The sequence below is a fragment of the Aristolochia californica genome, unplaced genomic scaffold, assembly GCF_029961685.1.
Source record: "Aristolochia californica isolate CCGP_79_NKW_82.1479 unplaced genomic scaffold, dmAriCali1.0.hap1 SCAF_3, whole genome shotgun sequence".
Classification (NCBI taxonomy): Eukaryota; Viridiplantae; Streptophyta; class Magnoliopsida; order Piperales; family Aristolochiaceae; genus Aristolochia; species Aristolochia californica.
In genome coordinates, this window is record NW_027181992.1 from 9,169,585 (window position 1) to 9,186,159 (window position 16,575).

The 16,575-nt window shown below is 36.5% G+C and overlaps 1 protein-coding gene across 1 annotated transcript; it reads left to right on the top strand.

Annotated features, from left to right (window-relative positions):
• The first annotated feature begins 807 nt into the window (after window positions 1–807).
• On the top strand, window positions 808–13,605 carry LOC137958706 (ubiquitin receptor RAD23c-like). The gene is made up of 12 exons (XM_068805800.1): window positions 808–995; window positions 2,723–2,884; window positions 5,148–5,201; window positions 6,266–6,330; window positions 6,419–6,490; window positions 9,228–9,408; window positions 12,071–12,226; window positions 12,358–12,423; window positions 12,507–12,554; window positions 12,643–12,752; window positions 12,840–12,918; window positions 13,222–13,605. The coding sequence occupies exons 1-12, from the start codon at window positions 930–932 to the stop codon at window positions 13,336–13,338; spliced, it is 1,176 nt and encodes a 391-aa protein (XP_068661901.1). The 5' UTR covers window positions 808–929; the 3' UTR covers window positions 13,339–13,605.
• Window positions 13,606–16,575: the final 2,970 nt, after the last annotated feature.

The following is a 16,575-nucleotide window of genomic DNA, read 5'->3' on the forward strand; positions in this document are numbered from 1 at the left end:
AGTAAAATAGTTGTTCTTTAAAAAATGTCACATTTTTTTATACAAACATTTTTCTAAGAAGGGTTATTACGAACATATCTTTTTTGGGTACGGGAGTAGCCTAAAATGATATTTTTAATAGCTCTCGTGAATAAAGCTAGGACAACCAAACACCTTTAAAGGAAGGAGAAACATATCCTCATGAGGAAACAATAAAGAGTATGAGGTTTTGTGATTGAGTACTGAGGAAAACTAGAAATATGACACATACATATGATAGAGGAAAGCTAGAGCAACCTCAAGGAGATGTCTATTATTCATTTTAACTATACCGATTTGTTGTGGTGTCTAAACGCATGATGTTTGATGAATGAACCCATTATCTCTACAAAAAAAATTAAAACTCGTCTGACTTATATTTTTTGGCATTATCTAACCAAAACACTTACAAATTTTGACTGAATTGAGTAGATCCATGGATGGGATTACCAACCACTATAAAAAAACTCCTTTGTGTTCAAAATATTGCTTAGTTGTTTCAACTTTTTAACTTGTAAGCTTTAATCCACATCTAATTTTATTTAACACTGTTAATTAGCAGCAGAATAAATGATTTACATGAAATAATGATTGCAGTTTTTTGGTCGTTGGACCTGTTAGATCCAATGGCCTGGAATGCTGCCTGGAACTATTTGATTTACTTGATAGGGCCCACTAAAGTTGGCTATTATTACTTCGGGCCATTGGCTTTCTCTCTTGAGGATAACATATTTTTCCTCATATTCTTGCCTCGAAGCTCCATATAAATAGCGCCATAGGACACCTCGACTCTCTTGCTTGTCCTCTCGGCTTTCCCCTTTTGTGTGCTTTTTTCTTCTTCTTCTTTTTTTTTTTTTTTAAAGCATTCCCGACTCGGACGACCTTAGGCTCGTCAGCGGAGATCCACGAAGATGAAGATTAACGTCAAGACGTTAAAGGGCACACACTTCGAGATCGAAGTCGCGCAGGAAGCCACGGTATTTCAATCTATCCCATTCCTAATTTTGTTTTGATTGTCGATTTCTTCAAAATTTGGGTTGTTTTGGAAAAGAATTAGGGTTTTTGCTCCGTTGGGTTTGGTAGAATTCAGCTACGACTTTGTTTATACTCTTTTCCGTTTTTTTAGGAGGGATTTCAGTTGAACTAATGGGTTGGGACTTAAGTTGTTTAATTTTCTTCAGTACTTAATCGGAGATCCCTTGTTCTGTTCTGATGCGAACGTGCTAGGTTAAATTTTCTTCGATTGCGTGCCGTGCACCAAATTCATTATGTGTAAGTTGTGTCCCCGTCGGTTCGGTCATATTTTTATGTGATAAGCTTTCTCTGCTGATGTCTCCCAGCGCACTTGAGCTTAATTCATATCTTAACATGTATATTTTCTCAAGGATACGTAAATTCTCTATTTTAATTAAGTCTTCCTTCGTTGGTTTTGTTTGTCTATTTTTTTTCTTTCTTGGGGCTGTCTTGTGGATACACTGGTTAATTGATAGCGGTTTGAGGGGCTCGAGTTTTCGATATGTTTCACAGCAATTTCCCATAACGAGAGCTGCATTAAAACTATGGAAAGCCTACTTGTCCTCTTACGTTTCTTCCTCCCCATGTTTTCTTCCTAGTAAAGCCTTTTAGCTGTACGCTGTGGTTATGGAAGGTGTATTTTTGTGGTCTCCATTCTGTATGGTTGATGACCTCAATGATGATTTTCTGCTCATTATTGGCTAAGTAGTCTCTGAGAATGTTTTCGTCCTAGTAAAACCTTTTAGTTGTATGGTATGTGGTTATGGCAGGTGTATTTTTTTGTTTCCATTCTGTATGAGTGATAAACTCAATGATGATTTTCTGCTCATCAATAGCTTAGTTTCTGAGAAGTTGGCTTCTAGGCAATGGCCTTTCTTGGATGGATTCGTCATGTATCTGGCTTTTTACGACCTTTTCAGTGTGGACTTTTCGATGTTTGTTCCTTGAAATGTTATCTAAAAATTAGAGCATATGAGTGCGTGAAATGCCAAAGTTGCATGTTTTGCTTTCTTTGATATCATCTTCTGTGCTATACTGTGAAGAGTATTACTTAATGTGTCTAGTAAAAAAATAAAAAAGAAAAAAAGAAAAAAGAAAGTGACTGCTTTCTTTAAGTTGAAGGTATGGAGTTTATTGTTGCCCATCATTATAGAAAGCATTGAGTCGAAGTAGCTGGTGCTGTTAAAGCGAGCTGTTGTTCTGAAAATTCCTCTTTGAGGCTCATTGTGTGAGCTCCATGTCTGGGAGATATTTGAGGTGATTTAAGTACATATAAAAGATCACTTCCAATTTGACCAGATATTTCTTCTTCCTTTTGATGAGATTACTTCTTGTGGTACTTTTTATTTTTATAATTTTTATTATCTGAATAGGTGCAATGCCTCATTTTCTGTTGATTCAAGTTTGCATCTTTGGAAATTTTTTATGACAATTTGTTTGGAATGAATTGTTTTGTTAAAAATAAATAAATTCTTGGGGCATTCCATTCTCTTTTTCTCAATTAACCATTTAAACACTTCTTACTTCATTTCGGTTCCAATTTTTCATATATGATTCTTAGTTCATTTTGTTTTCCTTTTTCAGTTATGAAATATAACTGAGACGTGGTTAACCAACTCCTAGGTCTCCTTATTACTCATGCATTTATGGTTGTATTACTTCTGTTTAACTTGAAGGTCGTTTTATGTAGGTTGCTGATGTAAAAAATCAAATAGAAACCATTCATGGACAAGATGTTTATCCAAGTGCATTACAAATGCTCATACATCAGGGGAAGGTTCTTAAGGATTCATCTACCTTGCAAGAAAATAATGTATCTGAGAATAGCTTTCTTGTCATTATGTTGTCAAAGGTAAAGCTTGTTGTTTGATGTTTATTGTTCTCTTCTTTGGGTGGGGCATTGACTTCATCTTGTCCTAGAAGTTTATATGTGTTTCTTGTTCATTATATTAACATATCATATTTGTGTGTGTGCATATAGATTTTAATAACCAAAACATATTTTATTCTAAATTATAATTGCTCATCCACATGCTATGCTCAAAGCTCTGGTATGACTTGCATGCAAGACATTACTCTGGAAATCCTACTTCATATGACCATTGGGCGAAAAACCCATAAAGGAGAGCGATTAGTTTGATAAAATCAGTCTTATGGAGCGCAGCACTTTACAGAGGGACTTTGTATTTTTTTATTTTCTGAGATTTGACTACACACGCATAGACTCCCCTTTCTCCCTGGTAGACTTGAACTCAAGACTGCAACAGGAAACCTTCCCATGTGACCATTGAGCCAAAGGGCTGAACCCACAAATAGAGATATTTTCTGAAGAGTAAGTTCCAATTTTAAAATATAACTCTCTTAGATGTCATATTTTTTAAATCCAGTCATTTAAATGCTGTATTTCGAAACCCATTCAATTTTAACATAAATTATTGAAAGAGGGCTATAGTTGAATTTTGTTAAATAAATGAGGATGGGAGGAGGCCTTCCATCTACTGGTGGTAGGCTCAGTTTATTGTATGCTGAAGGAGGAGGTCGGGCTTTTCCCTCCACGAAAAAGGCAGGGTGACAAGGTGGGCCTTCCCCTGCTTCTCAATCTTTGAGGCCTTGCTGAGAGGAGGAAATACCTTTTGTTTTTGAAACATCTTATAACTTTGAAATTTTAATTTTTTATTAAAAATTCTCATGAGAGGGTAGTAATGTCTTTTTTTTACATCACTTGTTTTGTCTATTGGCCTAATTAAATTGCAAGAGTAAAAGAATATTGTCGTTTTACTAACATGTAACAGCTCGTATGATTGTCTACTAGGTCTTAATCATGTGGCCACATTTTAAAATATGACATCTGAGTGGTCATATTTGGAAAATAGCATCTTAGATGGCCGACTTATGAAATTATCCTTTTTTAAATCCAGATCATGTTTAACTACTTAGGGACTCAAGGTCATATGCATCAGGATATGTATTGAGTTCACTTTTTGAAGGTGTACGATATGTATCGAGTTCATTTTTTGAAGGTGCAAGATATGTTTTTGAAGGTACAATGCAAGAAGGATTTCATGTACCTGTAATTTTGTCAACTCGAACTTTTCATTAGAGTTGCATGGCCTAAATCATGCTGACTAATATGCATCACAAATTCAAAGAATGCTGGAAGAAAAATGTTTATTGGGGTAATGTATGACTTCTTAGAGTGTAAGCTGAACTATCGTAGTTACTTACATAATCCATCATAGCCTAGGAAGTTTCACTATTAATTGAGTGTGTCAGTTAAGTGTACCATGTAGATGCGTCATCTGATTTTGTATATTTAACCTGTTAACCACAAATTTCTCTTTTTCAGTTAGTGTATCAATACTCTCTCTTTTCATTAAAGAAAAGTTGTAATAGTGAGGTAGGTCCAGAAGCTTAGGGGAGGAATTTGGCATCAAAATCGTAAATTACCATACTACATAATATTAATCGGATCTAGTAATGCTTTTATTTTCCTTATTAGTACAAAAGTTTGAAAATAGGGAACTTAGCAGTCAAGTGCGTTCAGACTGAATTTTGAAATGAACCTTGTTTTTTTATTTAATGTTAACTGGAATCTAAAATATAGTCTGCCAAAGTGGAAAAATATGGATGGGGTACTAGGAGATTGAGTAAAAAAATCTTTATCTTCTTGTTAGAAGTTCTCTCAGAAGTGCCATTTTTTTTTCCAATTGAGGACGTTAGCTTTTAATTTTACGAAAAAGCAAAGAGGGCTGGAATTGACACATAGATTCTTCTTTTTATTTTCGTTTGGCATTTTGTTTTTGAACCGTATGCATACATATTGTTGGTGAAACAAGTAGATTATTAATAGGCCATGTTGGCTTGTTGTGAAATATCAAATGATCTGCAAAATTTATTTGGTATCACTTTCTTTGATTTGTTGTTGGTGCAGCACACTTTTGTACATCAGACATAAGGTCTTTGGTCCCTAGTCAATTTTTTTTTTCTTTCTATCTTTTCCTACTACGGATTTCTGATGATATTCTCTCATATACTGAACAGTGGATTAATTTCTTCATCTGTTAAATTGTTCTTATATATATCTTCATTTGTATGTCATGCTTCTATAATATCAGCCCAAGAGCTCTTCTATTGGAACTTCAACAGCATCATCTGCACCTACCACACAGGTAATAGCTAGCCACTGTAATTTGTTTTGCCAAAATCTCGTTTCGGCATGTTCCACTGCAGTTATTTATTCATGTACTTCTTCTGAATCAGGAACACTTGAAATAGGTCAGATGACCTGTTGAGGGTCTGAAGTCATGATCGTTACATCTTTACAATGCAGCTTTATTTTCTAGTACATTTCAATTGTTTATATTTGATACTAATGATGCACGTAATGTGAAGGTTCTTTTATGGGTTCTTTTCTATATGTTTTGAATTGTAGAGTTCGTGGTACAATGGGGTCAACCTTTCATGCTGTAAGGCTTATCTAGGATCATGTTTTCATATCATGTAATTATGAAGAATTTAAGATGCCAGAAAAGATGACCAGGACACATCTTCTAGGTGCTGATATAGAGCAATTCAAGAAAAAGGATCTGACTATTAAAAATATTGAAAAAGGAACCCATTATCATCTTCTTTATCATTGATAACTTTGTAAATCTTTCTTTACGTGATTGTCCTCCTTGAAAATTCTACCTTGTTGTGTCAGTGCACTACATATGGATCTGTGTACAAATGTTAGAGTACTTCAGATGAGATAGGGCAATAAATTTCAGAAGTATGAAATTGTCAACTGTTCATCATGGAATTCCAGGCGTTCAAATGGATAACCATTTTAGTAGTAAATCTAAATGCTTGAGTTTTTATCTGCTGATTTAGCATGCATCCTGTCATGACTAGTGTTATGAGATTCCAAAATTGTACGCAAGCTTATGCTTGCCTTTATGTACTCCTAAATTAAGTGGTATTTTTCACACAAAAAAAGATGTGCTTAGTTTTATTCCTGCAGGCTACTGAGTTTTCTGATCTCTAAAGTTTGATATGTATTAAGCCAATAATGATACACTGTTGGATGTCTTCTGCTTCCTCTATTAATGTTATATAAGGAAGTTTGACCATGCTAAATTTCAGGTTTGAGTGGCCGGAGCTATTGGAACCAATCCTTTTTTCTTATTTTTTTATTTTTTCACTTTTTTAAAGGCATTGAGAGAATTCTTTTCAGCTAATTATCTTCTTGTAGGCTCCTCCTGCAACTTCTACACCTCCAACGCCTGTACCTCAAGCTCCTGTCACCATTGTGGCTCCGTGAGTTGCTTTGATCACTTAAAAATTTATAGAATTATGCTTGTCAATTTGATACTGCTTCTCATTTGCCTTTTTCATCATTGAGTAGGCCTCCTGCACCCGCTCCTACTCCCGCACCCACTCCTGCTCCTGCACCAGCTCCAACTCCCGTCACTACATCGTAAGGGGTTACCATATCTACTCATGCAGATTTTCTTCTGTCTTTTGAATGTCTCTTGGTACTTTTAATTTGCAAAGTCTAAATTTTCTCCTGAAAACCAATTGGTGGGAGATGGATCACTGTTGAATTGCTCCACATATCTAGGGTCATTTTCGAGAATTGAATTGGTACAGTGCGTGATTGATAGATATAGTTCTGCTGGGTGCATGTATGCTCAGCAGATACTCTTGAGGTTTCTGCAAAATCCTATATTCAATTTGTTCAAAATTAATTAGTAGTGTGTAACTTGTGCTCCAGGCAGATAATTATTTAGATATGAAGAATGTTGTAGAAACATGATGGAGAAGAAAGAGAGCTTTTTGGGTTCTGAATTGTTTGTGTATGCTTCAGTTGTGGGATTTGCAGACTAGATAAAGGAGTTGTGGGCAATAGATGTCCTCTTTTATGAGTAAAGATTGAATAATTTTAGACGCGAGAACCAAAAGTTGGATTCATGCCAGTTCAAGTCTCAATTCATTGCTTCTGCTGAAATTTGATGTCCCAATATACAATTAGATTCTGCTCTACCAAGATTTCAAGGAGAATTGCGGAACAACTCACTAGTCTTTGTCCTTGTTATCTTTGTTAACTTTCCCGTTTTCAATTTTCCTTTGTGATCATACAATACTTTCAATAGCCTTGGAATGCTATTCTGCAACTCTGACGTTGAAACCACAAGCCACATTCTGCTTCAATGCATTTTCTCTTGGAAGGTGTGGACCTCCATTCTTAGTAAGTTTGGGTTACAATTCTGTATGGTAGCTGATCTACTCTCGTTTAGTAAGTTGCTCACTGGTACCCTTCTGCCTAGCCTCGGAAAAATGATGCTCTTTGCTTGTGTTAGTTTCATCCTGCGGGGGCTTTGGAATGAGCATAATCGAAGATGATTTGATGCAAAAAGTGAATCTGAAAATCGGGTTACGGATCGAGTGGGGGTCATATATCTACTTAGCTTCTGCCTAAGAAAACCTTTTCTTCTTTTTTGGGCACCCCTATCCGTGAAAACTGGAGAAATTTGGCTATGATGCACTCTGGGACAAAGATCCCGGTTTTGCAAGAATGGATTCCTCCTAAACCCGGTTACCTAAAGTTAAACTTTGATGGCTTGTCTCTTGGTAATCCTGGGATTTTTGGTTTCGGAGAAGTTATTTCAGATCATTCCGGCAATCAATTTTTCTCTTATGCCGCCCCTCTAGGCATATTTAATTCTACGTCTGCAGAGCTTCATGGCCTCTTCTCCGGTCTCCACGTCTTCAGAGACAAATGCAACGGTCCTTTTCATATTCGAAGGAGATTCAAAAGTGATTATTGGATGGTGTGAGTGTACCCCCCCCCCCCCTGTGGCAGCATTAGGATACCTTTCGGGAAATTTTAGAAATTACCTCAATTGTATCTTGTATTTGGTCTCACATTTCGAGATCCGCAAATTCGACAGCAGATGTGTTTCTAGGTAGGGAGCTACCCTACAATCGCTGGTTGTAAGGGACTTGCTCCCTCAAATCTTGTAATTTCTCTCGTTTTATTAATACATCTTTTTCAAAAAGAAAAATGGCCTTGGAATGCTAATAATGTGTTCCGGTACATGTTTAAGGGATAAATAAATAGAGACATAGGGGAAAAAATATGTCCATGTTCTTTTTGACTGAACCAGCTCAGTTAGTTAGTTGGCAATTTTAACAAATTTCCCTATCTAATACTTATTTTTGGCTTCTTGAACTAGTCAACGGTATTGGCATTATTTTCCACCAGTCTCCTTGTTGACTCGTGTGTTTGCATTCACTGGGCACGGTTTTCACTGGGTTCATATAATTTGGGTGAATTAAGTTGATTGATCATCAACCAACTTTGTTTAATCTACATTAGATTTTAGAAATGCTTGAATTGATTTTTGTGTTGTACCTTTACTAACTTGATTCTCTGGCTTGTTCTTGTAGAGAGGCTTAAATTATGATGGTCCTAATGATAGTCTTTTCCTATGTTTTAAAATGATTATTATTATTTATTTGAGATGCCCTAAAGTTTTTTTTAGTTCAAAGATACTATCCTGATGAATATCACCTTTAATGTCCTCATATATATTACCATTTACATTACAGAGAAGGGAGTATATATCTTAAATATAGCTAAAAGGGCTTTATTGTTGGCCTTTTTAGAGTGGTGTACATCAAAATTCTTGTGAATTGAATCCTACATTGAAATCTAGAAACATGAATGGATGGCTTGAATCAAGTTGGAGTTGTTTGGATTCCTTAGGGAGCAATAACTGCATGTAGTTTGTAAACTTGAGCCATCAGTAGATGGTACTCATTCTTCATAGGTCTTCTGTTTGAATAAATAGTATAATTCCCATTCGGCTATTGGCACTCTCCATTTGTGCAAGTTTTATATGTTTGATGCTGTTCAAATGCATAAGATGTGGCCAAGATTGTTGTAGTAACATACACAATCCTTCTTTTTTAAAAAAAGAAAGACATACAAAAATTCTTTGTCCCCTTGGTTTTTGTTGGAAAAACAAATCTTTAATGTCATTTTAGCATATTATCTTAATTTGAAGTAATTCTGACAGTTTGATTTACTTTTTAAACTTTATAACTTTGACATTATTAGAGGATACACTTTTCATTTGTTGGTCATGTTTGAGGCTTGATGATATCTCTTTTCTACACTCTTTCTCATTCTTTGTTTTGTTTGGGTGCAGAACAGAGGAAGAAGATGTGTATGGTCAAGCAGCATCAAATCTTGTAGCTGGCAGTAGCTTTGACCAGGCACTTCAGCAAATTCTTGACATTGGTGGTGGAAGTTGGGATAGGGATACAGTTGTTCGAGCTCTACGTGCTGCTTTTAACAACCCAGAAAGAGCTATTGAATATTTGTATTCAGTAAGTCATTATTGCTATTGCTTTGTTCATTTCTGTTCTTGAAGAGACTTGATATGATACAAGTAGATGACCTTGTATTTAGGGGTGGCATCGAGCCGAGTTGAGTCGAGTCAGAACCTGCCTAGTTTCGAGCCTAAAATTGTAATCGAGCTCGAGCCCAATAATTTTTACCGAGTTCGAGCTCCAACCTACATTTAAAACTTTGTATAAAATACAAGTCAAATAAATTTTATATAAAATTATGCATACATTTTATATAAAATTGGGCATAACCTCTATTTAAAATTGGACATAACCACTGTATATTAAATTTGCATAAAATTATCTATACACTATGCATAAAATTATTCATAAAAATTGCATAATTATGTATAAACTTTATTATTCAATAATCAAACACAAAAACATTCCTTTGAAAAGCAACACTAGTTTTGTCCATTTGTACTCGATCAGATTGTTTTGATTCAAGGACTAGAAAACCAGATCATGGAGATAGAGAAACAGTTTAATTAAAATGGTTTTGGATGACTTAATCGTATGCTCATTTTCGTTTTTTCTTTGGAGCATGGATTCATACACCAGTAGTTCTAAAATGTTACCAATCTGTTTTTCTGAAAAATTAGAGTGGAGTTAGCATTAAGAGAGTACCTCAAACAATTTGACCATGAGGAAGGGATAGTCAGAGTTCAAGAAAGAGTTTTTTTTTTTTTTTTTCACTTTTGATCTTGCATGTGCGAAATCGCACGAGTGAAAGTGCGAAATTGCAAGATGTCTTTGCGCGCAGGGGGGGATTATTTCTCCCCTAACTTGGGTTGTTTTCCGCTGAGACGACGCAGAGGGAAGGGAGTCTAGCGGCGCCCGCGAGGACCTGTCATCGGGGTTGACGGAAGCAACGACGAAGGTGGACGAGGGGAGGAAGAAATCGAACTGAGCAGCGGCGAAGGTGGTTGGCAAGCAGTTGTCGACGACAACGGAGGTGGCCACAGGAGCGGACGGGAGGGGCTCGATGGTGACTAGGGGGGGATTTTACATACTCCAATGCGAATATTTCCTTACGGATAGATCAGATTGACATGAAATGTGCCCCTTCTAAAACTAAACTTCGATATCTTTTGTTCAAGTATAATATTTTTTTCACAAAATATACTTCTTTTAAGAGAGAATTTGATAGATTTTGGACTCTCTAATCTGGTTGAATTGTGTTCTCTTTCTTCTTCAACTAGCATAACTATTGACCCTAGCGAAATTGATATCTCCTTCTAGAAAACTTAGATTGAGAATTGATTTGATTGGATAGAAAATATACTCACAAGTCTTTCTTTTGACATATAAATCTCCATATAAAGTCTCATTCTTGATGGCATAAAACGGCTTGAAAATTGAAGTTTTCTATTGCTACTCGAATCTCTCTTGTTGTTTGACCTTTGCTGCTTCAAATATTGATTTCTCTTTGTAGAAAACTCTGATTGCCAATTTTTTTTGTGTTAGAAAGTAGACTCAAAGTTTAATTTGCAATGTGAAAAAGTTCAATATGATGGTGCAAATGCCAAGAAAAAATGAATAACATTATCTCTTTGAGTTTACTGAGTCGACTCAAAGAAACCGCTCTGATACCATGTTGAATATCTGGAGAAAAGTGAAAAAGTTCATTGACTTGATGTAATTTAAGTATAATGAGTCTCTATTTACAATAGAGGAAACAAATAAAATCTAATTATAATTAAGCTACCTTTGTTCCAATTATGCCCAAAGTTAAATACTAAAAGATAAGTCCTAGAACAATTGAACAACGAAACATAAATAGAATACTAACATAACTAAAACACCTTTAACTAAGACTCTTCTGTGAGACCTCCTGTGAGACTCTTGTAAGACTCCACCATATTAATTTTGGCTCTGTGAGATTTTTTATTGTGAGAGTCATGTATGACTCTTCTATATCTACTCTTCAACAACTTGGAACATTAGCTGAGTTCTCTCTCACTGTTTCTGTCTCTTTCATGATAGTTTATTTAGGATGCTCTGGTAGAGCCAAGGTCTGGGCTTTCTTTCGAAGTAAAGCTGTTACTTGTTCCAAAGTTGGGGTCTCAGGAGTTGGCTGCCTTTGCTCACCTGTCTTGTATTCCCTTTTGTTTTGCGTTAATAAAACTATCTATGCAAAAAGAAGAAAAAAAACCTGAATTTAAATCTTGAAGTCTGTTATGACTTTTCCTTGAAAACTAAACCCTCTTTCATGGTGCCTATCTTTTTGAATCTGTGCTCTGATTGCCGTTCATACTTATATGAGGAAGGAGTTGGATTTGCAAGGCTATGTCCTGTGTCTAGCTATTACATTCTGAAAGCTGCTTAAATTGTGTTCTCATTTTTGTATTATTCGATCAAGAGTATGACTTGTGATCCCTAGGCCTGGACTTGCAAGCATTTGTATTGTGTGAGCTGGTTAACCTTTTGCCAAGTCTTATTGACTCGTGTTTTGTTTTTGACCTGAAAAGTTTTTTTTTTTCTGTTTTTTCATTTTCTTTGTAGAGTTTGTATTGTCTAGGTATTCAATTGAACTAAACAATGGGAAAAAGATGATCAAGTTGTATGTGCCTTCATGCTTAATGAAAATAATCGTTATTGTTTTACCTTTTGAGACAGTTGTTCCTTCACTTGTTAACAGGGCATTCCAGAACAAGCAGATGAACCCCCTGTGGCTGATGCTTCTCCTGCTGGACAAGCCACTAACCCACCAGCAGACCAGGCACCTCAGGAAACACAGCCTGCTGCAGTTCCTTCCAGTGGGCCTAATGCAAATCCATTGGATCTTTTCCCTCAGGTGGAGGGGGAGAAAGAGCATCTGGCTCTCATTAGTTCTCACTTTCATTACCTTGCTAAATATTGGGCTTGCATCTTGCTAATTAGTTTTCACTTTCTTAACTTTGCTAATATATTCTGTTTTTACAACAGGGCCTTCCCAGTGTTGGTTCAAATGCTAGTGCAGGGTCTCTTGATTTTTTGCGTACCAGCCCCCAGGTGCTTGGACTTTTGTAGATCTTTTTGGTGTTCAATGCCTGCTATTATGCTCGTATTCATAAATCCTTTTTATGTCCCTGCAGTTCCAGGCATTGCGAGCTATGGTGCAGGCTAATCCCCAAATCCTACAGGTAGTACCTTTATCGTTTACCTGGTTGTTCTTGGTCACTTAGTAAGCGAGTTTCTCATTGGCTTCATTTGTTTTTGTCTTGCATACAGCCTATGCTTCAAGAATTGGGGAAACAAAATCCTCACCTTGTGAGACTCATCCAAGACCACCAAGCTGACTTCCTTCGTCTGATCAATGAACCTATCGAGGGGGATGAAGGGTTTGTTTTATTGATTGTATTTTTCATAGACTATAAAATTAGTAACTGTCCACCTTTGCTAATCTTATGTGTTCCAACGTGCATCAGCAATCTGTTGGGCCAGCTGGCTTCTTCAATGCCACAGGCGGTTACTGTCACTCCTGAGGAGCGTGCGGCTATTGAACGTGTAAGTTAATATATTATTCATGTCAGTTTTCTGTTTTATGTTTTAGTGTAATTTGTGAAATAAAGAAGGGATTTCCAAGTCCCAGCTGGACGTCTGCCATTTTGGAAATTCTTGCATGCCTTGATGCAGTTCCAGTTTGCAGGCTTAACCACACAGATAACCTAAATCTTTTTCATATATTGCAAGTGTCAAATGTTTGGTATTACATTTTTTTTAAAGAAAATGATCTACAAAGATTGTCATCTTTTTTGTTGGTGTTTCCCCTTACGTATTAGTAGAGGATGTTATGATGGATTTTTGCAGCTTGAGGCAATGGGATTTGATCGAGCGCTAGTATTGGAGGTGTTCTTCGCCTGCAACAAGAATGAGGAGCTGGCTGCAAATTATCTTTTGGATCATAGCCATGAATTTGAAGAATGACGAGGGAGGGGAGGTTTCAGACGTCCCTAGTTCTTTTATAAGTTTGTGACGTGGATAATAAGTAGATTAGCGTAGACTGAAATACTGCTAGTATATGTACTCGTTTCCTTTCTAGTTTTTTTAACCCTTCTATTTGTCCACCCTTTTTTCTTTATTTATCTTTTGTTTCAAGATTTAAATTATATTTACACAATACGCATGCATAATGTTTGCACCGGATTAATTTGCCGGTGATGCAGTGGGATTCACTTGTCCTTCTTGTGATCATACATGTCTTGGAATTGGAGTGATTCTCATCTTGCCTCAAAGACTCGGTTGATAATAATTTTCTTTTGAAACAGAGAAGATTTTTAGGTCCTATGAGAATCAACTTAGTTAACTTTCAGCTTGAATGGTGTTGAATTGGATTTTGAGGGTTTGGTTTTGTGAAGGGGTCCTTGGAGCCAAAGCTTTTACTGGGCCTATTGGCTGACAAATGGAAAAGAGCAGAAACGGTTACTTAAGTGAACACTGAATACATCTGTTATGGTAAAGGGGTGACTGATAAAAAATGGAAGTCATGGTAAAGGGGTGACTGATGATAAAAATGGAAGTTAATGTAAGGGTAACGCATTTCTATACAAGAAAGAATAGAGTTATGTGTTAAGTTGTGGAGACTAATCAATGTTTTACGTTGAATCGGTAGGCAGATTGACCTTCGCGGTAAGGTCGCCATGGGGGTTGGAAGGGGGACGGGAAACCCCCTTCCTAAGGGTGTTTGCCTTCGTTCGGTTCACGATATATTAACTGTTATTTCATTAAGGGTAGTTTGGAAATTTTATTCTTGTATTGCGGTTGCCCCATTAGGGTTTTATCATTCGAGGAATATCAGTTGTGACCGAGGACCGAGAGAGGTTGGAGAAAAAACCACTTGTAAGTGTGTGCAAGTTTTTTTTGTAAATTATTTTTTCTTTATAGTGGATTACTGTAGCAGTAGAAGACAATACGTAGTTTCACCTTGAGGCGAACCTGTGTAAATCTTGTTTGTTCTTGTGTTTGCTTATTCTTTCTTCTGCAATTATTATTATTGCTCTTGTTAGTTTGGAATTAGGGTGTCTAATTCTCAACAAGTGGTATCAGAGCTTTGGTTCGTGATTAAAAGCAATGACTAGTGGAGTAGGATCGACACTTGGAATTAACAAGTTCGATGGTATGGATTTTGCGTTTTGGAGGATGCAGATCGAAGATTATCTGTACAGTAAAATGTTGCACACACTACTTCTAAATATGAAACTAAAATGTATGAAAGATGATGAGTGGAATATCTTCCATAGACAGGTGTTAGTAGTCCGATTAACACTGTTGAAGAACGTTGCACACAACGTGGCATTGGAGAAAACCACATTGGGGATGATGAAGTTTCTGTCTGATATGTATGAGACACCTTTTGCAAATAATAAGGTACATTTCATGAAAAAAAACTCTTCAATTTAAAGATATCATTGGCATCACATGTAAATGAGTTTAACATGATTGCTAATCAATTGATCTTCGTTCAAATTAAATTTATTGAAAGATTCGTTCTTTAATTCTTTTGGCATTTTTACGAAATTGTTGGGAGCCTATGAAGGTTACGGTCAATAACTCTATAGGCAATGAGAAGTTGATTTTTAATGATGTTCAGGATACCATTCTTGCGGGGGAAGTTCATAGAAAAGACTTCGGAGAATCGTCGACATCTAATTCTGCCTGAAGTGTTGATACTAGGGGCAATAACTTCAAGAGGAATTTAAATAGTCAAGGAATGAAATAAGCAAGTCCAAATTCGGAAGGAATGTGGAATTCTGGAATAGTGGTAAGTCTGGTTACATAAAGAAGAACTGCAATGCACCAAAGAAGGGTGAAAAGAAAAACAATGCAACAAATGTGGTGACTGAAGAAGTACAAGATGTTTTACTCTTGTCGGTTGATAGACCTATTGACTCTTGGGTGTTAGATTCAGGAGCTTCTTTTCACACCATTGTGCCTCGTGAGATCATGGAGAATTATGTTGCGAGAGTTCACGAGAAGGGGTATCTTGCTGATGGATAACCTTTGGATATCGTCGGTATTGGTAATGTCAAACGGGTCAGTGTGGAAAATTCACAAGGTGAGACATGTACCAAAACCGATGCGTAATTTGATCTCAATAGGGTAGCTTGATGATGAAGGTCATAATGTGACTTTTAATGGTGCTTCTTGGAAAGTCACTCAGGGAACCATGGTTGTTGCACGAGGAGTTAAAACTGAAACTCTTTACATCACTTCCAGTTTCAGAGACGGTTGCAGTTGCTGATGCTGTAACTGATTCTGATTTGTGGCATTATCGGTTCGATCAGATGAGTGAGAAAGGAATGAAAATACTTTAGTCCAAAGGGAAACTACCAAGGTTGAAAATTGAAAATAACCATTTGTGTGAAGGTTATATTTTTGGTAAGCAGAAAAATGTTTGTTTTTCTAAGGATGGAAAAGAGCAAAAGACAACAAAATTGGAGTTGGTTCACACTGCTGTGTGGGGGCCTTGAACTGTTACTTCTCTTGGTGGTTCTAACTAATATGTGACATTTATTGATGATGCAAATAGCAAGGTATGAGTTTATACATTCAAGAGATGGAGAGCAATGGTTGATAATGAGACATATTTGAAAGTGAAGTGTTTGCAGTCAGATAATGGGGGAGAATACATAGATGATGATTTCAAGCAGTACTATGCTTATAATGGAATCAAGATAAAAAAGACTATTCCTGGAAAACCTCAACAGAATGGTGTGGCAGAGAGGATGAATAAGACTTTGAACAGACGTGCTAGGAGCATGAGATTGCATGCAGGATTGCCAAAGATGTTCTGGTATGAAGTTATTAGCACAACTGCTTATTTGATCAACAAAGGTCCCTCAACACTATTAGAGTGCAAAGTACCAGAAGAGGTCTGGAGCAGCAAAGAGGTAAACCTTTCTTTCTTGAAAGTTTTTTGTTGTGTTTTTTATATTTGTATTGATTCTGCTGCTAGAAATAAAATTGATGTTAAATCTAAGATATGTTTATTTATTGGCTATGGTGGTACCGAGTTTGGTTCTCGCTTTTGGGATGACCAAAGTCATAAAGTTATTTAGAGCAAGGACGTGATCTTCAATGAATGTGCCTTGTATAAAGACAGGTTGAGAACAAAATCTGAGAGCACAAGTGATGAAGCCAAAAAGTCCGAAGTGATTCAGTTGA